The sequence below is a fragment of the Manis javanica genome, chromosome 17, assembly GCF_040802235.1.
Source record: "Manis javanica isolate MJ-LG chromosome 17, MJ_LKY, whole genome shotgun sequence".
NCBI lineage: Eukaryota > Metazoa > Chordata > Mammalia > Pholidota > Manidae > Manis > Manis javanica.
The window spans coordinates 53,489,065-53,516,105 of NC_133172.1; the positions used below are offsets into that span (position 1 = coordinate 53,489,065).

Sequence of the window (27,041 nt, forward strand, 5' to 3'; positions counted from 1 at the left end):
GAAAATGATCCTTGGCCCTGTTTGTCTGAAACACCAAGAAGAAGTTTCTCAGCAAGAGGTAGGGTGTCTTACAGTGTATCTGGCCTTCCAGACAGGCACCTGGCAAGGGAGAATATTGAGGTATTTCCGAGGCTGGCGGTAATCCCAGAACTGGAAGAAAGCAAGCAGGATAATTTGTGAGATAAATGCCATCTAAAAAAAAAAACTCAACTATTGAAATAAGCATAGCTTTTTGTCAAAGTCATTGCTTTTTGTCCTTTAAAGGCACATGTCCATGGTGCATTTCAGTCGGCCCCCATAGCCATGTTACTATGACAGAGACAAAAAGAAAACCTTCCTTTCACAGTAATAGAAACATCACGGGAGAACTCCCACACTTCCCCAGGACCATCCCGCAAGGCAGCTCACCATCAGCCTGCCTGGAAATAGTCTTCACAGTTGAAAGGTAAGGGTGATGTGTTTTCATCCTGTGTCATTTTTACACCATGTAGGGTAACTCACTTAATAACAACAGTTGTAATGTGCTGACTACTTATTGCATTTCAGACACATGTTGAGAGTTCTAAGTTTTTTATCCCATTTAATCCTTACAACAACCATATAATAGGTATTATTAATCTCTTTTTCAAATGCAAAAGCTAAATTACTAAGTGATGTAACTTGCCCAAGGTCACACAGGAAAAGATGGCTGTGTGACTGCTTTGCTACCAGCTCACTCCTGTGCACACTCATCCACTCTCTCCAACACGGCAAGTGGGAACCTGAAGTTGCAGAGTACACAGAGGTGAGCCAGACACAGACTCCACCTTAGAGGTGCCTATGCTTCTAATGGCAATACACCGAGAGCTTGGGCACCTGTCGTGAAAGCAGGACACAGCACCAGAGGGGGCAGGACCAAGCCTGAAACTGGAACTACTCAGGTATTTAACATTTCTTTTCAAAAACAGACAACAGAAGCCACTCTGGAAGAATCCAGCAGCTTCTTAAAAAGTTAAACACACACATCATATGACCCACTGATCCTGCTACTACACATTTGCCCTAAAAAACTAAAAAGTTCTGTTCACAGAAAAATCTATACATTAATGTTTATAGCAGCTCTACTCACAATCACCAAAAACTGGAAATAGCCCAAATGTCCTTTGACAGAACACCAGATAATCAATTGTAATATCCATACAGTGGATTACTACTCAGCAGTAAAAGTATATGAACTATTGATTCTTAAAACAACGGATGAATCTTAAAAGCACTATGCCGAGTGAAAGAAGCCAACCTCCAAAAGTTACATTCTGCATGATTCCATTTAAATGACGTCTGGAAAAGACAAAACCATTGTGATAGAGAACAGATCAGTGGCTGCTAGAAGTTAGGAAGGAGTGGGGGGCAGGTGTGAGTATAAAGGGATCATACAAGGTAATGCTTCCTTCTTAGGACAACCCTTTTTTTTTCCAAATTCAGGCCCCATATTCAAAATAGTAAAATTATGATAGCTTTCCCATCTGAACTTCTTTTGGGTTTCGCAGATGATGGCCACAAGATTAACTATAACTTGCTTCTTCAACTTACAACAGAAGGGAAACTAGAAATAATAAGGAATGCTCGGCACTCTCCAGATTTTTAATTAGCTCAACACTTTGCGAATGCTTTCCTGTTACCAAGTCCACCATATGTGAAAAGCTAGCAAATAAAAGAGAAGCTCAACCTTTCTAGGTTAATTATATACAAGGAAAATATTACTATGAGTGCATTTCAGTAATAGCTTACTTTTCAGTTTGGACAGAAGTGTATTCATTTTCATTTACAAAGACTAGCATAGTAACTATTAACAAAACTAATCTTTTTTAAAAAATTTGTTTCTAGATTTATATATGCTCATCAGCTGGTGACAACAACCATAACACAGAATTTATGGAATAAATTAGACTCTGGAAATTTGACAAAGTCCCCATTCACTTTATAACATGTTCTTATTCTCTAGACAATCCCTTGTGGAATCTAATGAAATTATTAAATATCATATGTAAATGGAGGACCACGGTCTGTTTCAATCTGATAGAACTGTTTATCATTAAGTTAACCAAAGCCATGCCATCTTCCTATCCATAGATGACTTCTGCTTTTCTCTTACTATTGCCAAAGAGCTCCCACTACAAGCTATAGATCAGAAAGCAAGTCTTCTGAAGACGTATCAGAAAAGTCTCAGTCATGAAAGAAAAAAAACAGGTTCTTCAACAGTCTCATGGAAACAGGATTCTCAGTAAGGTTGACCTTGACCCATGGGCAGACACCCATCTGTGAGAATGTACCAATGGACCATATCTGAATTTCGAGAACTCTTAGACTATAAGAAGGCAAATTTTGTTAAACAGACTGCTTAACCCAAGATCAGGAAAAAAACAACTATCTAAAATGATGTGTGCTAGTTTTATTGTGGTTAATGTTCTATGTTTAATGGTCATATAAGAAAAATCCTTTTCTTTCTTCTTGATCTAGCTCTAACCCTCAATTCAACAGTATTACAGTTTAATAATTTACAAACTGAAATTAAACACTCATTCAATGGTATCTTATTCTAGCTGACCCCTCAGAATTCAGAATATAAAAATATAATTAAAATTATTACTACACTCACACAAGTTAGAAATGGCTACTACCCAAAAGACAAGAACTAACAAGTGTTGGGGAGGATGTAGAGAAAAGGGGACCCTCCTACTCTGTTGGTGGGAATTTAAATTGGCACAGCCACTATGGAAAGCAGTATGAAGGTTCCTCAAAAAAATAAAAATAAAAATAGAAATACTGTATGACCTAACTCTACTTGCAGGAATTTACCCAAAGAAAACAAAATCTCTTGATTTGAAAAGTACATGCTCCCCTATGTTTACTGCCACATTATTTACAATAGCCAAGATATGGAAGCAACCTAAGTGTCCAGCAGTAGATGAATGGATAAAGATGTGGTACATATATACAATGGAATATTATTCAGCCATAAAAAGAAATTCTGCCATTTGTGACAACATGAATGGACCTATAGGGTATTATACTAAGTGAAATAAGCCAGGTGGAAAAAGACAAATACCATATGATTTCACTTATTTGTGGAATATAAAAATAAAACAAAACAAAATGAACAAAATAGCAACAGACTCACAGATGTTGAGAAGTGACTAGTGGTTACCATGAGGGAGAGGATGGCATGGTGGAGTAGGTGAGGGGGATAATAAAGCCATAAAAATCTCAATCACAATTAAAGTTGGTCACAGGGATGGAAGTGCATCATGGAGAACATAGTCAATGATTCTGTAACATCTTTCTATGTTGACAGGCAATAATCTGCACTGTTGGGACAAGGATTTAATAATGTGTCTGTTGAATCACTGTGCTGTATATTTGAAACCAATATAATATTGTATATCAACTATATATCAATTAAAAAATTATTACTACAAATTATAAGCTAATAAACTGTCAGGTAAACTACATCTCTTATATTTATTGATCAAATGGTTGTTAACAACAATAAAATTCTGTACAGGGGACTCAATGCACAATCATTAATCAACCCCAAGCCTAATTCTCAACAGTCTCCAATCTTCTGAAGCATAACGAACAAGTTCTTACATAGTGAATAAGTTCTTACATGGTGAACAGTGCAAGGGCAGTCATCACAGAAACTTTCGGTTTTGATCACGCATTATGAACTATAAACAATCAGGTCAAATATGAATATTCATTTGATTTTTATACTTGATTTATATGTGAATCCCACATTTCTCCCTTATTATTATTATTACTATTTTTGTTTTTAATAAAATGCTGAAGTGGTAGGTACATGCAAGCTAAAGGTAGAAAACATAGTTTAGTGCTGTAAGAGGGCAAATGTAGATGATCAGGTCTGTGCCTATAGACTAAGTATTAATCCGAGCTAGACAAGGGCAACAAAACATCCACGGATGCAGAAGATTTCTCTCAAAACAGGGGGGTGGGGTTCTAAGCCTCACCTCTGTTGATCCCCAATTTCTCACCTGTGGCTGTGCCTGTCTTAGGTTGTTCCTCCCTTGAGGAATCTTACCCGTCTCTGGCTAACCAGTCATCTTCCAGGGCCATACAGGGAAATGTAAAGTTGGTAAGTGAAAGAGAAGCAATATTGTTTGAAAAGGTTACCTTTTTACTTCTTTGCAGATTTATGCCCTGTGGCTTCTATGCCAGCATTTGTCTTGAGGTATCTTTACCACTTGGAAGAACTATGATACTCAGTAATTTTGATATGAGGCATGAATTCTACTTAAGGGTTGGAATTAGGAAGGAAGAAGAAAAGCTATAGAAGTATGAATTGCTTAACTTTTTACAGTTATGATGTTTATATACATTCAATAAGAACTGTCTTCTTTCCTACCAGGATGTAGTGGAAGAAATCAAATACCACATCCAAAATATCATATAATTCATAAGCTAAGCCTACGAGTAAGGAATAGGCTATGTTTCACATGTGGAAACTGACCTGTTACCTGATTTAATAACTATGGAATCTCAGCCTCCCAGGCAGTAAAGATGTCACTGAATATCGACATACTTGGTGACCTCAAAGTAAAGATGTCACTGAATATCGACATACTTGGTGACCTCAAAGAAAGTAGTGAATTGATGGTTCCTGAATTTGGAAGAGAGGCTGACTGGGATATAGGGACAAAAACACAAACTCAAAAGAAATAAACAAAAAAACACTTCAGGCACATACAAATAAATTACAACTCCAAGGGATTTGCAAACCTCCAGGCAGAAGTTAACTTTTAGGTCTCAGTGTATGATTCTAATTCTGCTAACCATACCAAAGAGATATTGTACATGCCTATGGAAACAAAGCATTGAAGTAATGATGCTGAATCACAAAATTGCTCAGCAAACTTCTATGGTGTCCTTCCAGGCAGAGACCTGACCACAGGGAGGCACCATGGCACAAGGTGACTCTGCCCTACATCCCTCTAAACAAGGGTACACATGACTTCCCACAGTCGGAGAAGAAAGACAAACAAGACCTCTGAGATAAACCAAAAATAACAGAGTTCCTGAAACCCAGAGACCCTGAGCATTTCCTGTAACTTAGAGAATCTCTAATAAAACAACCATACCCCTGACTTTTACAATGTTCATGACTCAAGATGTTAAAACTTCTGCAGATATGACAATCATGAGAGAAAATTGCTGTTTTTCCACCCCAGAGAGACTACTTATAAATGTGGTAACCTTAACAATTCTGTGGGCATTTCCACTCTACTTACATATCTGTTTGTGTTTTTTCTCTGAAATCTGACATCCTGGCAATTTCTCTGCAAGTAAATTTCTTTTCCTTTTTAAATGTTTTTGTCTCTAACTTCCTTTCACAAAGGGAAAGAAGAAAACGCTCTGAACACATTCCAGGAGCCAAATCAGATATATGCACATCACTCCTGCTGGTCTGCATAACCAGGTTTACTTGCCCATCTGCCCAGGAAGCACATGCACCCAAGATGGACACACTACAGTAACGTACTGTCCTTCTGAAGAAAGTGCTGCCACACATCCGCCTCCTGAACACAGCTCCCCAGCTGCCACATGAGTGCCACTCACCTTGACAGAGTTGTCTTGACTGGAGGTGGCAAGAATGTGCTCACTGTCTGGGTGCCAGTCCAGGCCATGGATTTTGGAGAGGTGGGCTGCTAGATACTCCACTGCTGTGCTGGGTTTCTGCAATAGGATCGGCACTGAGTGTTGTCCATTCAGGCAGAGGGTCTGCATGGAGCTAACAGTCAGCTGTGTGCTGAGCAGGGATAGAATAATACTACGAGATACCGTCTTTATCCTTGGGAAACTGCACTTTCTGTTTAGAGCAAACAAAACAGTAACAGGAAAAGACTTCTCCAGCTCTCCTTCACGCAGGCTCCATATATGGGCCTATGAGACTAACTTCTTCCCATCTGGCCTCAGGCATGGGAACAAAAGGCGGTGGGTGCTTCTCCCTATAGTTGTGTGGTCTGCAATTCCTGCTCCCCTTCCTCACAATCACCCAAGAAGAGGGGCTGTGACATCCCAACAGAGCAATCCTGAGGGAAAACTACCTATCTGAAAGTGACCAAGCACCTAGACCCCAAGAGGGAATGACACACATCACCGGAGGCAACAAACATGACTGATAAGCACACACAGAACAAACGCAGAAGGGAACCTCAGAAATACACATTAAGATATTTTAAAGCTATCAGAAAACACCTGTAAATAATATTCAATGCTGGTGAGACCACATTCGTTACTGCTGGTGAACATATAAAGTAGTACAACCAGTTTGGGACAAAAATTTGACCATTTTTATCAAGAGACTTAAAATTTTCCTTTCTTAAGGGAACATTCCAAATTCACAAGAAGATTTACATACAAAGTATGTTCACACTGGTGTTACTTGAAACACTAGCAAACCAGAAACAACACAAGTGGGGAATAATTAAATTTTAGAATCAATTATGAACAGCTATCTGATCCAATATAATGTAGACACTAAAAGCTATACTTAGAGATTATAACATAGGGAAAATGCACCTGTTGTGATGTTAAAGGAAAAAAGTGTACATAACTATGCCCACGATATAATGAACCATGTTTCAAAAAGCATAAGAAAACATCAAGATATTCGCATTTGTCTCTGGGTAATAGGACTATGAATGATTTTTATTTCTCCTTTTATATTTTCTACAAAGAGCATGTATTACCTCTATAATTACCATTGGTCTATGAGGTTAAGAGTGCAGTCTCCAGAACCAGCCTTTCTGAGTTCAAATCCTACCAACAGTGCCTCAGTTTACTCATATGCCAAGTGGAGATAAAAACAGTACCTACTTCAAAGGCAATTATAAAGGGACATGAATCAATACACGTATAGTTCCTTAGGACAATGTCTATGCATAACAAACGCTTAGTAAATGTTGGTACTATTAGTCAGATGTGAGTCTGAATGAGATCCGACATTACCACTGACCCTGAGTTTGTCTCAGTCTCTGATGTTTGCCACCATCAGTACCTATGCTGATACTAGAAAGTGCCACAGAGGTAAAAATGTGACCGGCATGTCTTAGAGGCCATCTGAGCAGAGGTCCTGAGTATTAACAGCCAGGAAAAACGTTTTGCTAAGGGAAATCAGGGGTATTAGTGGACCAAGCAGAGGACTAAAAGGGACAGTCTGGCTGTGTTTTCTCACAAGGTAAGGGGCACATCTTGGAAAACAGGTGCTGAGAGAGTTCACGGCTACATGCCGAACTGTTTACTGTGCCTATGGCTCAGGAAACAGTCTAAAGCAAATATGTATGCGCTACAAACAACCATTTATTTAAACCATTTACTACGCTAGGGATAAAAGGAATAAAACCAATCATCAGTTTAAGAAATAAAGAGGAAGAAGAATGGCTAATACCAGACTGGCCTAACAGAACAGCAACAGAAACTAACAGAGAAGATGCATCCACCCAACCTCTACTTTTAAAGTCACCTTGTCCCCACGAACTGCCTGAGGCAGAGGGCTTTAGCAGCCCACCACCTCCCCAGCATCCTGGCACCAGCCCTGCAGACTCCCCTTCTCCCACTCCAGGACCCATTTCCGCCAGGGCAGGGTACAGGGCAGCCAGAGCAATGCCGAGACCTGCTGGTCAGCTCCAAGCTGACACAGCCCCAGTCAAGCCTCAGGAAAACTAAAGGTGGGTGCTCCCCCCAAGGATGAGGAGTGCCAGCTGCGGGTTGCACAGGCCCACAGATCTATGCTAACATCACCAGCAGGCAGACACGGTAATTTCACTGTGTCGTTACTTTCACTGATGCCATCATCCTAAACTTCCCCCAGGCCTTCCATGACAGCAGCAGCAGCCTGGGAGCCTGCCCCTCTCTCATGCTCTCAGGTACCCAGGCTGTTGCAGGGACAATACAGGATCTGCGGGCAACTCTGGGGCTGATGGCATAGCTAGACTTGCAAAGGGGACTCGAGCAAACCAAGCAGCCACTTCAGTGATTCATAGCAAAAGTATTCAGGACAGCAGGTGTCCTAGAACAGCTAGTTTTCACTTTGCAATCTGGGACAGGGAGAAGCAGCCTGCGGACCATTCTCGAGTACTGTCTGGTCCCTCAGGCTTGACCTCCTCAGTGATACACAGCTGTTATCTGTACTTTGAAGATAAGGAAACTGAGGCTTGGAGAAGGTTAGTTAGCAGCAGGTCAGGAGGAAACACAAATGGGACTCTGACTTCGTTCAGGCCCAGTTCATTTTCTTAACCACTGATGATAATGCCTCATTTCCCTGTCTTCCTCCAACATCAATCTGATCAGGAAGCAAATGTGATCTGGTGCTGTGATCTTAAAATGACAATCCAAGATGCTGACAGCACACCTTGTGCTCTCAAGGCAAATCCTGCCACCCACAACATCCACTAAACACCCTCTGGGAGGAACTAAAGACCAACTGGGGGGTGGGGAGGTCAACTACTCACCCGCTTGTCCCATATCCGTACATCCCCGTCATGACTGGTGGCAAGGCAATTAGCATTTTTTTTATTCCATTTGACCTGTGAAGCACCAGCTGCAAAGAAAAATCAGGGGAAGACAGCTGCTGCCCTCAACACCTCCAGAACTAGGACAGAGCATATCCAGGGGACCTGCATAATGAAGTCCGGCTGCATTAGAACAGGACCCTTTAAGATTCTATGACTGCACCAGAGCCAACATTAAAGAGAATATGAAGCCAAAAGCTAAATGAGTGAGCACATGGGAACTGGATCAGAGTCACCTAATTGAGAAAACAGTCTCACTTAGGAAAAAATCTACAGGCTAGCTCTGAGCAGAACCAGCGGGGTAGCGTACTTCCTTGCAGAGAAGCAGTGCAGCTGCGCACTGTTGGATGGTACCCGACTCATCACAGAGCCTAGCTCTCCATCCTTTCCAAGGCTGAGCTCCCGTCAGAAGGGCCTCAGCTCAATGCCTGCTCCTTCCCTCTTCTTTGTTTTTGAAGGGACACTTTTGGAAAAACATAGCCTCCAGCTGAAGCTCAGCAGAAGAATAAGCCCCACAGTTGCCTAATTCTGCACTCAGGTTAGGTGTATACCACCGCACACACTCATCTCCCTGCCAGCGGTCAGGCACAGCCACCGGCCCTGTGTTGAGTCAGAGGTAGGAACACCCCTGGTGCTGTGAGGACTCCTTCCTCACTCTGTCAACACAGAGGTAACAACGACAGAAGAGCTACTTAAGGAAGGAGGCATATTGGAAGATGCCAGACAGGGCTGAGACGTGGAGAAAACTACGACACATCAGTACTTCTAGCTGATTCCTAAAAATAATTAAGTTAAACCAAAACAACACAATGGCTCTCCTTTCTGCCTCTTCTTGCTCTTGCTCAGATAACACATGACACTTCTACTTTGACACCTCTCCCTTCAGGCAGGTGTTTATTACTGGGGACACCACAGTAGATGGAGGGTTTGGGAGAATGGCCTGGTCCAAGGAGCCTAGCAAGTGTGACAGGTAAAGCAAGGACTTAAGACTCCAACATGAAATAGAGAGAAGGTCCAGAACTTATCCTTGCCTGGTTCTGGTGAAAGTTTCTTTGTTGTGTTTTCTCCTTGAGACACAGGGCATCTTAAGTTATCTGAGAATGAATGGTGGAGACCCCTGAAGATGAGGAGGGAGTGCATTACCTAGGAGACCCAGTTTCTTTGCAAGAAAGGGTATCAGATAATGAATAAGAAGAGGCTGCTCCATCTCCTCAGGATGGCATTACTTGAAGAGTTCCAAGAATATATACTTTTCCCAGTGGGGATTGGGGGGTGGTCCCGCAGAACAGGAAGCCTCCCAGAGGATTCTGGGGACTCCCTAATTCAACCTGCTTTATAGGATCATGACACCAGAGTCAGGTAGAGGTCCAAGAAGGTATGAGTTCTCAGCCAGAGAACAGCCTGGAGTACACATGGGCAGGCTTTTACTGACTCCCCACCCCAGAGGTATAAATGATGCACTCGCGGGAAGATGAAAATGGGGACGACAGACCCAGGTAGTAGTCAAGGCTGCACCCATCAGGGTACGTCAGATCAAGCTGCTTATAAAGGTCTGCATGCCTCTCATTTGCCTCTTTTCTCCCAGGGCAGCTTGCCCCCAGAGAGAAAGCTCACTGAATTCAGTGCAAAAAGGAAAGAAGTTTCTCACCTCTATTTTTTAGAAAGGCTTAGAAAGGAAAGCAACTAGAACAAAGAGGCTAAAAAAAAAAAAAAAAACACCTGTCCGTCTTTTCAGAATTCCTCTACAACCAATCCAACTTGGAAACCTGTAAGCAGGAGTAACAAAGTCGGGGGAGATGACTGAGGCATTTACAGACTATTTGTATTTTCATTCAGTTGGATGATTGGACGTCCTCTGCAACCACGTCTGTGAGCCATCCTATGTCTCAGATCCTAAATGCCTAAAGCAGGAGAGGCCCAAATCAGTCCAAGTGCTAAGCGCTCAGCACAGAGGCATTTAGTGCTCCATTCCAAATCCATTTAACAAACATTTACGGGGCATCTCCTTGGGTCAGGCATAAATGCTGACCTTGGTCCACAGCACTAACAAGAAAGAAATGGCTCCTAACCTCACAGAACAGATAACCCAGCTGCTTTATACAGTCGTGATGCTAAATCCCTTTAAGTGACAAGGTATAGGGGGTGCAGGGAAAAAGAATCATGTCATCACTTTGGAGTAAACACCAAATGAGAATTAAAATATACCAAGAATACACAAAGGAACAAGATTTATAAGACAGATAACATGATACATTTTTATCAAAATGCCAAAATACAATACTGATACTTGGGCTTCATCACTGTAAGGTGTACCAGTTCTGTGCCCAAATCCTACTCTGAGGGAATAGTGGGAAAACTGCACAGCAGCCCCAAGGGAGACTTCCAAAAACAGTCGATTCCAACTGCATGATAAAAATAGGGAGATCAGAAAGTAATTTCAAAGTTTCAGGAAGTCCACAGTAAATGACACTACAGGGACACAATTGGCATAATCTAGATTGTGGGGAAGCCATATGACAAACAACCTCATTTCTTCAATAAGTAAACTGCAGGAAACGAAAACCCAACCAAACAAGCAGAAGAAGAAACCCACCAACTAAGAAAGATGGGAAATGTGTCAACCACTTATTAGTATGAACTTCATTTGAATACTGATTCAAATAATTTGTAAATTCAACAACGGAGCCTACTGGGAAAATTTGAATACTGCTTAAATATCTGGTGATATTAAAAAGTTACTGTTACTATATTTAGGTATGCTAATGGTATTGTGGTTATGTTTTTTTAAAGGATTCCACTCTTGCAAAAATATTACTTATCAAAGTATTTGTTGATGTAATGGTATGACAGATAAGAATTGCTTCAAAATCACCCCGAAGAAGATGGGGTGGGGGCAGTGGGTAGAGGTGAAGATGAAATAGGATTGGCTGTATGTTGATAATTGCTGAAGCTGGATGATGAACACAAGGTAGTTGTTTTTCTTCTATTTTTATATACATTTGAAGTTTCCACAGTAAAAAGTTTACAAACAAATGTGGCTCCTATCCTTACATTCTGAAGTAAGTTTCTGACCACACTCAGCAGCCCTGACTCTAACTTCTGAGGGCAGGCTGAAGCAAGCACTTTGCGACGTGGGACTTAACAATTACACAAGCTGGGACAGAGCACGGGGGGGCCTGGGGGCCCTGTGAGAAAAGGGATGGAGGCACCAGGAGGGCAGAGGTGGGCAGGGGGAGCGTACACTCACCTACAGCAGACAGTGCAGTGGCAGGTTTCCTTGTGTCTCTGAAACAGAAAAATCAGGAAACCTCAATTCATGTGCTACCATCCACCTGGTACTCTTCACCCTCTGCATGCATTTCTTCACTTCCCTTTCGATGGGTTCTTGGAGTTCAGTGGGAATGTGAGGAACTTAAAAAGCAGCACACAGAGAGGCCGAGCTCCCTCTATGCAGAAGAACTTTCTCGGTCACTTCAACTGAGTCTGAGTCTGAATTTCAAACCATACAGTGGCATCCACAGAAAACAAATTATGTGATTCAGCATGTCCTGGATGACGCTGATGGAGGGGCCAGGGAAGCCAAAGAATCCTTTCCTGATGTCATTTCTCCTACAGGCGACAAGGTCACGGACATGGAAGCATAACTCTGCAAAAACTTTCCCAACAGCATTTCAAAGGTGGAGTAAGAAACCACTCTGGACATTCACACCAGCCAAGAGGAAGCAACCCTCAGGTCCAGCAGAGGAATGGATAAACAAACGTGGTCTACACAGGCAACAAAGTATTAAGAAGGAAAATCTTGTTGCATGCTACTACATGGATAGACCTGAGGACATTAAGTCAACAAGTCCATCAAAAAAAGATAAATACTGCATGACTCCACTTACATGAGGTATCTAAATCCACAGAAACAGAAATGGAATGGTGCTTGCCAGGGGCTGGGGGGAAGGGGAGATAGGAAATTGTTTAGTGAGCAGAGTTTTAGCTTTGTAAGATGCAAACGTTTCTAGAAATGAAGATCTGCTACACAACAATGTGAATATACTTAACTGTGTACTTAGGAATGGTGAAGATGGTAAATTTTATGTTGTCTTTTTTAACCACAATTAAAAAACAAAACAAAAACTAGTCCTGGATACAACAGGAGACTCTTGGAGACAGAGGCTCCTTGGTTTACTATAAAGTCAGAGGGGTACGTTCCCCCCCAAATCATAAATGACAGGGCTGGGCAGGAGCCTGGGCTGGGTCAGCGGAGGTAAACCTACAGCCCCCACTTCCAAACTGAGAGGACTTTCTTCCTGAAGAGGAATCGGCTGCTCAGTGTCTTTTCATCATTAAATTATGAAAACAACTGTTTCATGTAAAGGAAGAAAACGGTGACTTTGCCCACAGCTCCAGCTTGCTTTGCTGAGGAGCTCCTGTCCGCTTTCCTGAGCATAGCGCTCCATCCTTCACCTGGCACTACCTTAGACTGACTAACTAGACTAACTAGGTGCTGATCGGTGCCAACACACATCCCCAGCGCTCCGTCCAGCTCACCCACCTGCCCCATCTGGCAAACCTCAATCCAGGCCTCACCTTTTGCCCACAGCCTGCCTTTCAGTGTAAAACAGCACAAAGCCACTGCTATGTGGCCGCCTGGCAAGGGGTGTAGCAGGGTAGACACTGTACAGACACACCCATGGGTCAGTCGCCTCTCGCTGTCACACAGGGAACGGCACTCTACAAAGGGAGGGGGACGGACGCTCACTGAGAACCTTCCTGGCCCCCGATGCTCCTTTACGCTTCCCTCCACGCACAGCAGCCCCACAAGGTGGCTGCCAGCCCGACAGATGGGACTCAAGCTCACAAAGCACAGAGCACATGTGTCTCAGCACTGCCACTGAGGCAGATGAGCATCTGTGCCCAAACCCCCCCACAGCCCTTGCCACTGCAGTAAACTCAGTAAACTCCAGACTGACTTCCAAATACCAGCACCTGCATTTCTCTGCCGAAGGGGTTTCCTGGGAGGCAGAAGCCCACTGTGCAAACCTTCGTGACAGGCCTGAAGGGCTGAGAGCTGCGGCAGGTGCAGGGACTGATGGGGGCGGGTACCCCCACGCCTTAGACCCTAAGGAGGCAGTTTTACATTAGCACCTGGTGCTATCCAGTAAGACTAAACTCCACCTGTTCAGAGGTCCTCAGACAGAGAGGGCACCCTGTATTAGTGGCTTTCCCAAGCCTACCTCTTTTCTCTACCCACTACCAGTGTTTCTTTACCTCCTGAATAACATGTCTGCCATGTATCCCTGTCTCAAGGTCTGCATCCAGGGGAAACCAAACCAAGACACCTGATTCTAAATGAAGGTCCGAGATTGTCCCACAACCACGCAGCTGTGCCTCTTAATTATTCTTACTTTATATCCCAAATGTAGATGTAGGTGTCCACAGAGCTGGTAACTAGGAGATCTGGCTCAAACACTGCCCAGTCCAAGTCACTGGAAACACAAAAAACAGAACAACAACAAGGAAAAAATCAGTTCCAAAGCAGCAGCAGATTTAGTTTCTAGTAGCTTCAGAAGTTACTGTAATTGGGCCTCATAACACAGCTTAGGTGGGATTCTGCGAAGTTCTTTGGAAATGAATAAGACTTAACTGAGCTCTGAAGAAATTTGTAGGTTCTTCCCCCTGTCATCATCAGCTATATCATCACCTGCTCCCAAGAAAGAAATGGAGCATTTAGCTTAACACACACACACACACACACACATGCACACACACACACTAAACAGACAAAACAAAGGAAAAACACATTAAGTAACTTCTGACTTACCGTTTTCTAAATTCGACCCGACCACAGGTACCTTGAGTAAACCCAGCATCTCTTAAAGAAGTGGCAAATCACCGTGCTGTCACACAGCCTCCCAGGAAGGCAAGCCAACCTCTGGCTCCCTACTCATCTCCTCACTCCTGGAGAGGCAGTCGCCACATGAGCAGTTACCCAGGCCAGGGGTCTAGCCTCTCCACCACGTCCCAGGTCAGCTTCACCAGCTGCACACTCCCACTGCTACTTCCCAGAATGAGCTTCCCAACCCAGAACAGTGACTCCAAGGAAAGACGGGTCAAGGAACACTCCAGAGGCCAACTGGAAGGCCTCTGGTGAGAGGCAATGTGTGTTTGGACAACGGACCATGAGGCAACAGCTCCCCATGGTGCCCTACACCACGTCTCCGCTCCTGAGCACTCTGACTGTGAGCCCAGGACTCAGCTGCATGACTTCGTCTCCCTCGTAGGACAAAAATCAGCTCTAATCCTTTATTTTGGCCTGGGCTATACCGGTCCGTGTCTTCTGGAATCGGGGTTAAGAGCTACACAGATGCTGGTTCCTAAATACTGTGAAAGCCATCACTTCAGTGAATGTTAAGGACCCAACAGCCACCCAGGGCCAGCGCAACACAGAGGGTCAAGACATGGGAGGATGACAGTGTCTTCATTTCGTCACAAGGGACTCTGACAAAGTCAGGCAGGCCAGAGAGCTGTGGAGGGCTGCTGCTTACCTGATCACACGAGTGTGGCCTTGTAAGGTTGTGCCAACTTCCCCACTGCCGTCTTTCCACTTATAAAGGTCAACCCGTTGGTTACTCTGGAAAGAAACAAGGGACAGGAGACAGCAGGTGGCACATCAGCCCACACGCTCTCACCCCAATCTGCTTGGGGCTGAGAAGAGGAAGCTAGGGAGAAACCAACGTGCAGGGCAAAGATGCTACAGGTTGAACTTGATTTAAAAGCCATCAAGGTAAGTACGAATAACATGTGAGCTAACCTCAGCTCAGTCTATGGCACTCTGAATTTCAAAATGGAGAGGCGATGCTACCTCCAAAGTGAATCTATCCTGAATAGGTACAGCTGAGCTGAACCTACTGCCGCACCACGGAGCACGAATTACGGGTTATGGAGCTGTCCCCCGACCACTAGAGGAACTGCTTCCCTTCCCTGAAGGTCACTCACCCTTCTCTCCAGTTACTGTCACACTAGATGTTTTTAGCTAGCCGTTCCCACTCTCAAATGCCTAGAAGCATCTACCACACTTTATTAACATAGACGCACAAGAAAGAAAACAGAACCACCACCAAAAGGATGTTGTAGAAAGCAACATTATACAGAACTCCTTGAAATGTGCCTATATTAAATGTCTTAAAGGGTTAAGCAGAAAGACATGGGGAAAATGGGCCAGAAGAAACCACAACTACAGTAGAAAAAAAGATCAAACTGCACTTCACTTAAAGAAACAACAAGCCAGCGGGAGGGTGCAGAGGAACAGGACTCTGCTACACTGTTGGTAGGACTGCAAACTGGTGCCACTGCTGTGGAAAGCAGAATGGAGGTCCCTCAAAGAACTAAAAAACAGAAATACCATTTGACCCAGTAATTCCACTCCTAGGAATTTACCCAAAGAAAACAAAATGTCTGATTCAAAAAGATAAATGCACCTCTACGTTTATCATTGCACTATTTACAATAGCGAAGATATGGAAGCAACCTAAGCGTCCATCAGTAGATAAATGGACAAAAAAGATGTGGTACATATACACAATGGAATATTATTCAGCCACCAAAAGAAAAGAAATTCTGCCATTTGCGTAAACATGGAGTTAGAGGTTATTATTCTTAGTGAAAAACACCAGCAAAGACAGACAAACACCATACGATTTCACTTATCTGCAGAATATAAAAACAAAGCAAAACAGAAGGAACAAAACAGCATTAGTCTCACAGACACTGAGAAGTGACTAGTGGTTACACCAAAGGGAGGCGAGGGGTGGGAGCAGGGGGAAGAGGGGAGGGACGGGGACTGTTGAACCACTGTGATGCACATTTGATAGAATAAAATTTTAAAAAAAGAAGTCAGTAAAGGCTCCCTAAATATCATGAGTTATGAAACACACTGAATGTAAATAAAGATAACTAATAGATTAATTACTAATAGGCTATTTAATATTTTCTGAATTGATATGGAGATCTATATATTATACATATATATTTATTAGGCTGATAGTCATTTTTGGTCAGAAACAGACAGATGTATAAAGTTCTGAGACTTTTATTCAGAAATGCCAGCTTCTAATTCTAAATAGGTAAGGTTCCTGTCAAAAGGATAGGCCTCAAAATAGCTTTCAACAGGAACAGAAGTGAAAAAAAAGCCCTGTCACCCTCTCAGCTTGTAACAATATTCCCTGCCATTTCCAAAGGGTCTCCTAGTGCCGGTCTGTGGAAGAGGAACTAAGAAGCCTGCCCTCTACTCTTTCTCACCACACTGCACACTGGGTGTCATCACCCCCGTTACAGATGAGGCAGCTGAGGCGCAGAGTTGGGGGAGAGCTCAAGATACGATAGTGAGTGTTAAAACTAGGACTTGACCTCAGATTCACCTAACTCCCCCAAAGCTCTTCTGCCGAAGAAAAGTTGCCTTCTAACCAAGAACAATTAAAGAAAAAAAAAACCAGTAAACTGAACTTTATCAACATTTAAACTTTTATGTATCAAAGGACATTATAAAGAAAGTGAAAAGAAAATCTATAGAATTGGAGAAAACATTTGCAAGTCACATGTCTGATAAGGGGCTGGTATCAAGAATATATAGATAACTACCACACTCAATAGCAAAAAGTCAAACAACCCAATTCAAAAATGGACAAAGGACTTGAACAGACATTTGTCCAAAAAAGATAAGTGAATGGCCAGGAGGCGCATGGAAAGATGCTCAACATCAGTAGTCATGAGGGAAAAGCAAATTGAAATCACAGTGAGATACCACTTCACACCCACTAGGGTGGCTATAACTTAAAAACGAAAAAATAAAAGAACAGGAAACAATAATTTTTGGTGAGGAGAAATGAGAATCATTGTACATGGCTGGTAGGACTGCAAAACAGTTCAGCCGCTGTAGAAAACAGCTTGATGGTCCCTCAAAATGTTAAGCGCATACTTATCACATGACCCTGCAATTCCACTACCAGGTATACAGTGAAAGAACTGAAAACAAGGACTCAAAAAACTACAGGTACACACATGTTCATATCAGTGCTGGTCACAACAGCCAGCCTGGGTGTCCATCAGTGGATGAAAGGACAAGCAAAATGTGGCCTATCCATACAGTGGGTATTATTCAGCCATAAAAACCAGTGAAGTACTGGTATATATTGCAACATGGATAAAGAAGTCATACATAAAAGGTCACATCATATGAGTCCATGTGTATGAAACATCCATAATACACAGGTTCAAAGAGACAGAACACAGAACAGACCCATGGCTGCCAGGATCCAGGAAGAGGAGGGAACGGGAAGAAATGTTTGACAGCAGAGGTTTTACTTTGGAGTGACAGGATGTTTGGAAACGAGATAGAGGCGATGGTTACGTAACATTGTGAAGGTAGCAAATGGCACTGAATTGTTCACTTTAAAATGATTAACTGCCTTAAAAAGGGGGGGCTCTTTATTGCCATTTCTAAACAAATGCAGTGCTGATCCACTTGGGCCAAGTACTGAGGGGTCAGCCTAAATCAGTGACTCCCAATCAGGGGCGATTTTGCTTCCTAGTGGACATCAAACAATGTCAAGAGACATTTTTGGTTGTCACAATGACAGAGGTGGGGATTCTACTAAGATTTAGCCAGGCATGTTGCTAAATCTACCATGCACAGGACAGCCCCCACCAAGAAGAATTATCTAACCTAATTAGAATTATCAACAGTGTCAGGAAGAGCCCAGGACCAAATGATCAGGGGCTGGGGGTGAGGGAAGCTGAGGATCTAGAGGCAGAAGACAATGAAACAGGGTCTCCTTAACACACATGAAAGGTGTTGAGAACGGGAAAGCAGCAGACAGACTCTCCCCTCTTTCAGAACAGTCTCCAAACCAGCTCAACACCCAAACATCGATGGTTAAGGTCAGGTAGTCAGATTCAACTTTGGAAATGATGGGGAAAAGCAGCTTTTTGTTGCTCTAAAACTACAACGTGCCCTTTCTTTTCTCAGACCGTCACTTCTGATAAGAACAGACCCAGACAGCCTGTGAATGGCTGTATCCCTTCAATGACAGAAAGGATTCCTCCTGGCACTGTTCTTCTGGCCTGGGTCTCTAATTGCTTGAAGAGAATAAAATGCTGATGTAGAATCCGGCCAAAGAGACCAGAGATGATCTAACCCAGATCGCTTTTGGTTATGAATCTCTTAGAAAACCTAATAAAATGCATGCATCTTTTCCCCAGAAAAATTTACATACAAACAGGCACAAAAAATCAGGGGGTTAATTTATCTAATGAAACCCTTCCTTTGAGGGGAAGAGTATATGGAATCTTCTGATCCTTCTGAAAGCATGAAGGTCAGCCCCAGACCAGCTTTAGAACGTCTTTCAGACTCCTGGCTGGTTACATTCCTGCTAATGAAAATTGGTGCTTAGCACATGCAGACATGGAAGCATCTACCCGTGTACCTTGCAAAATCTGAATTCAATCCTTAGAAATACAAGGCCTGATGGTACCAGCAATTCTTTTCACACATACATACAAATTTCTTAACCTGTAATTTGCCTTTATTTTCCTTTTAGAACCATCCACAACTCTTTTCTGCCTAAGAAATGAGGGCTACATTCTCTCCTCTAATAGAACATAGACATACCAGCCCCAGATCACATGTTTAAAAGCCTTTCCCTGTACTTCTTAAATGAGCTCACCGAAGCAGCAAAATAGTGTGAGAAGCTCTCATGAGGATTCCACCGCACAGCTCCAATGTCCCATTTGCTCTGGCGAGAGATCTTTCGGTGACCTTCGAAAGGGGCATCTAGGTTAACGATGTATAGGAATCGGCGGCTAGGAAAACAACACCAATGTTGTAATTACATAACAGCATTAGCATTAAGACAGAAAAGCAGGTTTGGAATTGCATGAGGCTTGTAAGCAGTGCTCAAAAAATACCCAGAGACACAAGACGTTTATCTCAAGAGTAACTCAAGGTGGCTGGTAGGCAGGCAGGAGCCGTATCCCCATGAAAGTCTGCCTCTAGAGATGGTCTTCCTACCATATCCATGAAAGCCTGACCTCTTCCCTGGATTCAGCTCCAACCCTGCCTCTCGCCTCTCGCAATTCCCCATCTAGGAAGACCACAGCTTCTGTGTAACTCCACGGGGCAGTTTGTATTTTGACTGCAGCATTCTGGGTAAGCAGAACTACTACCACCAAGGCTCTCGTTCCAAACTGAGTGTTTGGAGCACAGGCCATGTCTCAAATGTCTTTGTACATTCCTCATCATCAGGCAGTGTTCTGCATTCAATAAATATGTTAAATAATCACTTATCACTTAACCAAATATCCTACAGAAAATCTCAAATTCCCCTGCCAGCTGACTACCTGGTGAAGGGAACTAAATTTAATCTATCAGGAGGTTTTAATTAAATCTATCAGTAATAACCAAAAAATAGTAATAATGAAAATAATATATTAAGTGCCAATACTGTTTAAGGCACTAATCAATAGAAAGGAACTAAAAACAGTGTTGTCCTACGTTCTCCTATTTTCCTTTTAAGTGAAAAATCTTTGGTGTGTGAATACCTCAGCAGCCATCAGCTGTTGATTCTTTGTTAGCTTCCAAGCCCCTGGACGTCAATGAGGAGAGGTGGGCTCAATAATGAAGAAAAAGATTAACAGTAGCTGCTCAGAAGAGATAAGAAATTAACGTTAACATGGCTTGTAAGACTGGCAGAAACCCTAGGAAGGATGGTTAAGGGAGTAGAAGGAAAGTACAGGTAAGTCATACACGTTCACAGAACTTGTGGGACTTCCAAGGCAGTTGGTATGGAACAAAGATCTAGAACCTCTGACTTCCTCTGAAGGAATCACCTGATCCTGGCAGGCAGGCTGGCATCTTCCCATTAAAATGCCAGGAAACAGCTAAGAGCTTTATATATGGGGTGTGCACCAACAGGGGTCAGAGACATTATGGAGCAGAGAGCAGCTCAAGGTGGGCTCTTCACAACAAACACGTCTGACTGAACATACGTGTCTGTTTTCATGCCCCACTGAAGACCCACTAAAATAAGAGTAAAAACATAAAAGACAGAACCCCACAAAGACAAGGAAGATGAGAGAGGAAATGCAAAGCAGGTGGACAAGTGGTGACTGATTCAGAGTAAAAGGAGCTGATGCCCACGTCCCTGTAGAGGGGAAGCGAGTGAGACATGGCTGAGTCACACTGCAGAACCCAGGCGGGGTTGGGAGGCTGGTCTGCAGGCGAGGGCACGGCAGAGGGCTGGAGAGCCGAAGGCAGAACAGAACAGGGAGAGCTGGTCGGGAGAGGGCAAAGAGGAGCGGCTCACTTGCATCCCACGGAGCCAGGTGACCAGGTGGAGGTGGTCATGTGCTTTACAGAGAAGCTACTTCACAGAAGCCGAGGGACTGCAACAAGACGCACAGCAGAGGGCGAGTGTGAGGTGCTGTGCTCAGGAGGGCATGAAGGGGAGTGAGACCGCGGGCCTCTTCCCTGACTTGGCAGCCACAGAACTCAGCTTCCTGTCTTAGGACAGTGACTAGTGACCACAAGACTCTCCTCAGGAGGAAACGGCCGGCCCAAGAAAAAACAAAAGCAAACAAACAAACAACATGAAAAGCCTGGAGACAGTGATACTCAGGCGCCCTCCAACAAAAGGGCCTGTTCCCCTCTGACCCCCTGAGGGAACCCCACCATCACACACGTAAGCAGAGATTTCCATCACTCTTCAATATTAACAGACAGCCGGTGAGCATCAGGCACCCGAGGAAACCTGAAAAACAGAGACCAACAACCAAAAGGAAGAAAGGGAAACAGCCAGAGGAAAGAAAAAAGCCTAGAATATTTTCAGAGAGGTAAAAGAAGGCAAGGTAAAGAACTGAGAAAAAGGAAGAGCTTTTGGAAATTAAAGTAACAGTTGAAATAAAGAAATCTGATGGATGGTTTGGAAGTTAAAATGGAAGAAAACTCTAAAACAAAAAGACCAAAAGGAATCCATAGAGGGCATCCCACACGGACTAACAGGAGAGCTGAAAGAATGTGAAGAGGAAACAGGGAAAGTATCAAAGACCTAATGCAGGGAAACTTCTCCAAACTAAAGACAGATTTCCAGACTCAAGGGTCTTCCAAGAAGCTAACAATTATTCTGTATCGTAATCTGAATAGTGATCACACAGGTGTATAAATTTGTAAGTTTATTTGAGCTGGGCACTTAAGTTACACCATACTCTCTATATTTTCAAGTTCACTGTAAGAAAACAAAATGGTGAACTTCAAGATCATGTTGAAAAACAAAGTGGACATATACGTATCTGAGAACACACCACACCAGGATCACTTGCACGACTGCCAATTCCAGAACCCCATTTTCTCCTGGAATGCTCTAAATGACAGTATCTGCTTCGGTGAATGCTCAGAAGTCTAACATTTGAATTACGGTGATTCCAGGGCACCTGACAGTACTGTCTGGATTATGAATATGACAACATGATGCCAAGTATATATTACACTTTTATTTGTTTCAGTAACATAAGTCATGATGTTAAAAAGGGGGGGTCCTCTAAGTAGTCAGCACAATGGATGAAAAAAACACATCAAAGCAATCGCGGTGCCAATTTCATACACACTAGAGATAGAGATAACACTAGAGACAAAGGCAGGATTTCAGAGCTTCCAAAGAAAAAAAATAGGTCACACACAGTCCAAAATATGAATGACATAGGAGCTCTCAACAGTAACTGAGAAAAAGAACCCAAATACTGATTCAAACCAACAATTATTATATACCTATATTGGAAGGAGGGGGAAAGTCATGTAAGAGACTCCCAGGACAAAGTAAAAATACTAAATCCTCATCTTCTATTCTAAGAAGTCAATCTGAAATATCTATGATAGATAAATTGAGGTACAGCAGTACACATACACTGTTTGGGAAAGTGGAGGCAAGCCAGAAGAAACAGCTAAATGAATCTCAAGGAGCTGCTTCTTGGTGAGTGGGGTTGGGGTGGGGGAAAAGGTTGCGTCTCACATTTTAAGCCTTCTAAGCCTTGTAATGCCCCCTGACTTTTTAAACTATGTATAGGTATTTCCCTGATTTAGAAAAAAAGGTTTGAAAACTGAGCAGGAAATTAAAAATATATACCAAAACCCATTGAATTATATATTTTAAATAGGTGAATTGCAAGGTATGTGAATTTCACCTCAATGAAGCTGTTTTCAAAAAAAGTGAGTAGGGAGGGGTCAGAAAAGAGACATACCAATTTTTCCTTACCATGCATACATCCAGTGTGACACAAAAGAATGGTATCAATAAGTGTCTGGGGAGAACGGGGAGATCTAACTTCCCACTGCATTATTTAAATGTTTATTTTGAATTATTCAAATATTTATTTTTTGCTTTTTGCTAAAGGTAAATTAAACAGGATTTCAAAATAAAATAATTAGTTAACAGAAAATACTCCATTGACTTAGAAATGGTTTCATAAACAACCAATGTAATGAAAATATAGCTGAATTTGAGAGTCAGGGGCAGTGACTGAGAACAAGATACAAGGGAAAGGGGACTCTGACCATTAAATGTCACCAAATGGTGCACTGCTAGGCTGCTTAGCAAATGCAGGGATGGCCCTTAATTCCCAGAATCTTAAAAATGTTGAACCAGAAGACACTGCAGAAATTATGCAGTTCAACTTCATGATGAAATTGAATTCCTTCATAAGAAAACCGAAGTCCAGGGAAGCTAACTGAATAAATGTCCATGGGCTTATAATTAATGGCATTGCCAAGCTAGAACCTGGATCATCTCAATCCTAGTAACTACCTATTAGGCCAAACCTGATAGCATAGTTCTAAAGAGTCTGTGCAGTAAACAGAAAATTGCAATTTCAAGACCAAACTACAAGTCACTAAAATTTCAAAGGAATTTTATTGCTTACCCCTTAAGGCAGAGACAAAAATAAACTGCAAACAATCCCTACAGGTACCCTTGGGGTCACTAGAATAGCAAAATGAAACCCTATGACCATAAACCTTAAATATAAGAGTACTTTTCAACTTCCCAGCAACCTTTTGATTTGCAATTTGTCCCCAGAAATCACGGCAGACAAATTCTGCAAGCTCACTTACCCAGAAAGCACTGCGTGCTGCCCCAGACAGTCCACAGACATTGCAGTCGCCTGTGAGAGAGAACACAGATTCAGTGCTGCCGGCAAAGCCAGCTCAGGTTGGAAAAGACAGGCATCTTTGGGTCTTCCTTCTCCCATGGCCCGAGATGCCCCCACCTGGCAGGTCATCAGGTCTCTACAGGAGACACCTCTATCCCCCTCTAGTTCTCATCCAAACCTGACATTGACCCTCTACAATAGGGCAGACACCACCTGTTCTCCCCAACACCAGAACTACACACAACCAAGCTGGTGTATTCTAAATTGAGGAGACATAAAGTCCTGGAGCCCTCGGAGAATCAGACTAGGTCAGAGCAAACAGAGCTACTAAGAGTACCTTCCAAGGGAAACCTAACCTAGACCACACACACACACACACACACACAGACACACAGACACACACACAGACACACACACATACAGACATCATTCACACACACGCACATGCACGCATACCTCTCCAAGCCACATGGCAATTGGTAATATTCAAACAGTACCCCTGCTGAATGCACAGTCATATTCTTGTTATTAAGATGCCCAGTTGCCATTTAATCTAAAATTTCTAGCACATTTTGTTGGTTTCTATTGTCTAGGTCTCCCAATTCCTAGCGAGCACCATCTTTTCAGGATCTCACATCCAATTCCCAAAGACCACACTGAATCAAATAAGTGTGCATTCAGGAAGAAGGATGAGACTGATTTTAATCATGGCAGTTATAGTCCTAAATTATCTTACCTGGATAAGTTCAAATCCTGTTACATTCTCAGGGAATTAGCTGCAACAGCATGTGCCACTGTTTGATTACTAAATGCTTCTAAGATATTTCCATGAGACTATCAAGAAAGAATCCATTTTGTACATTTTGCTGCACTCACAAATCACAAATGGTAAACAGAAATTCCCTTCCTCACTCTCTCTGGTCTTATTAATGGGTTTCTCACATTCATACGCCCTCAAGAAACACGTCACAGGGAATATTGGGGACAAGAAGCCAGAGTACTCCCACTGGAGGCTGAAAAGTGATTATTATGCATCCTTCATTCCACTAGAGTCGTAAGCAGAGAAAAGCTCAGCTGGAAAGGCAGGCAATGAAATGAGATGCCATTTCCAGAACTCTTCTGTGCAACTAATAGATTAAAAGGTATGAAAGAAGGCAAGATGGTACCCCACACCCCCAACCAGGGGCAATATAATCTTTCTACAGTGTGTGTGGGAGGCAGAATCGTAAGGTAGCCCCACCATTCTGGGGCCTTGGTATACACACACATTTTTCTCTCCCTTATTCAAACACTAATCTTGGTGCTGCTATGAAGGGATTTTTAGGTGTAATTAAGGCCCAAAATCAGCTGACCTTCAGACAGAGAGACCTGGGACAACCCAAATGTCCATCAGCAGATGACTGGGTTGGATAAAGAAAATGTGGCATCTACATCCAGCGGCATATACGCTATGACCTGGATGAACTTGCAGAAAGCTGCAAAGTGAAATAAGCCAGGTACAAAAGGACAAATATTGCATGATTCCACTTACATGACATACCTAGAGCAGGTCAATTCATAGAAACAGAAAGTAGAAAAGAGGTTGCCAGGGGCTGGTGGGAGTGTGGAATGGGGAATATTGTTTAATGAGCAGAGTTTCTGTTTGGAAAGATGAAAAAGTTCTCGGCAGGAGGTGGGGGAGCACAGTGACCTAACCGCATGAGCTCTTTAAATCTAGGTCTTGAGGCCAGAGACAGGGGAAGTCAGAGATTCAAAGGGGGAGGGATTTGACATGAGAAAGATTCTGTTGCAAACATGTAATGGTGGAGGGACCACATAACAAGGACCTGAAAGTGACCCCTAAATAGCACCCATAAAAGAACAGGACCTCAGTGCCATACTCCCAGGAACTGGGTTCTACCAACAACTGAATAAGCTTGTCAGCAGATTCTTCCTTAGTCTCCAGATAAGAACACAGCCACTGACATCTGGGTTTCAGCCCATGAGACACTGAACAGAGAAACCAGCCCTGCAGTGCCTGGACCTCAGGCCCACAGAACTGTGAGCTAATAAATGGGTGCTGCTTCAAGCTGCTACATTTGCGGTAGAGTGATGATAAAGGGTGCTCTGGTAATAATACAAAAAAAAGTCATGCCCGTGACTCAGTAATCCCACCTCCAGAACCTATCCAAAATACAGCAAAACTTTCATATAAAGTTGCTGATTTCATGTTATCTCCAAGTAAATGGTGCATATTTATACAAAGGTATATTCTGCAAAAATTGAAAAATGACATGGAAAAGTACAAAAGCACAAAGTACAAATAGGGTATCATAACTCACCATATCATTTTACCAGAGTAAGTTATTTTTAAAAAGTAAAACTCCTTTCTTACCTCAGAAAAAAGAGGCCAACATTATGTCTGTAGGTGCACATTAAGGTGGGTTATGCTAGGCTGTCCCCAAGAGGGAACAGCGGTGGGGGGGTGGGGGGTGCTTTAAGCAGAGAAAGTGAAAATACCCTACCCCGAGCAGAAGGTGGAGCTCTGTGGGGCAGGAGTCCCTGCCGCAAGGTCCCATGAGCCCCAGCGCACCAGCCAGGGACAGGCTGAGAGACGCTCTGCCTGGACGTCTGGGGTTAAGACCACGGGAATCTTACATGATCCCACTACAAGACAGGCAGGGAGTCCTTACAGTCACTGAGAGAAGTTCCCACCACCAACAAGGGGCTTGGCTGCTGACTGAAGACAGCTCAGTGAAGGAAAGGACAGCAGTATTTTATACCTACTGTGAACTGAAACATAAATCAGCTATTTATGTCTTTAAAAAAAAACTGAACAAAGTAATCAAAATGTTTAGATGGTAGTTGTTCTTATGGGGTTTTAATTTTATTCTTCTAAATCAGCCTGTGTTTTTGTATTATTTATATACTTGCATTACTTTATAATAAAACATACTTTTTTCCAAAGGCATTGCCAGTCTCTCCTCTTACAGGACATTTCCATCTGACCTCTCACTACACCTGTTCAAGCCACACCCATTTGAAGACTCACCTTTCTCAAAAAATGTCAGCAATTCTCCCAACTCTGAAGAAATGCTTAAGCTCTTCCCTTTCCCTGGAAAGTCCTTCTCTTTATTTTGCTGTTGAAATTCTACTCATTGCTTAAGTCCCAAGACGTACCTCTGTAAGCAGCTCTCCCAGAGTGTGCCAAGGGGATCCCACCTTCTCCCAGGGCATCTTCGCTGCCCAGCGCTCACAGGACTCACTTTCACTAGTTATGTGGCAGGCAGTGTTGCACCCATTTATCTTCTC

At 42.9% G+C, this 27,041-nt stretch overlaps 1 protein-coding gene across 9 annotated transcripts in view; it reads right to left on the bottom strand.

The window, feature by feature from the left end:
* WDR59 (WD repeat domain 59) overlaps window positions 1–27,041 on the bottom strand; it is an 83,512-nt gene that overhangs the window by 41,813 nt on the left and 14,658 nt on the right. For 3 of the 9 annotated variants that reach the window (XM_073225871.1, XM_073225872.1, XM_073225869.1), the window contains exons 2-9: window positions 23,713–23,762; window positions 19,280–19,371; window positions 15,104–15,189; window positions 13,964–14,044; window positions 11,815–11,852; window positions 8,508–8,596; window positions 5,614–5,730; window positions 73–150 (exon numbers count right to left, since the gene is read on the bottom strand). In XM_073225871.1, coding sequence (XP_073081972.1) covers window positions 73–150; window positions 5,614–5,730; window positions 8,508–8,596; window positions 11,815–11,852; window positions 13,964–14,044; window positions 15,104–15,189; window positions 19,280–19,371; window positions 23,713–23,762 — 631 coding nt within the window. Of the gene's footprint in view, window positions 1–72; window positions 151–5,613; window positions 5,731–8,507; window positions 8,597–11,814; window positions 11,853–13,963; window positions 14,045–15,103; window positions 15,190–19,279; window positions 19,416–23,712; window positions 23,763–27,041 lie in introns of all 9 variants that reach the window. The other 6 variants (XM_073225874.1, XM_073225876.1, XM_073225875.1 and 3 more) reach the window with 4 other exon arrangements.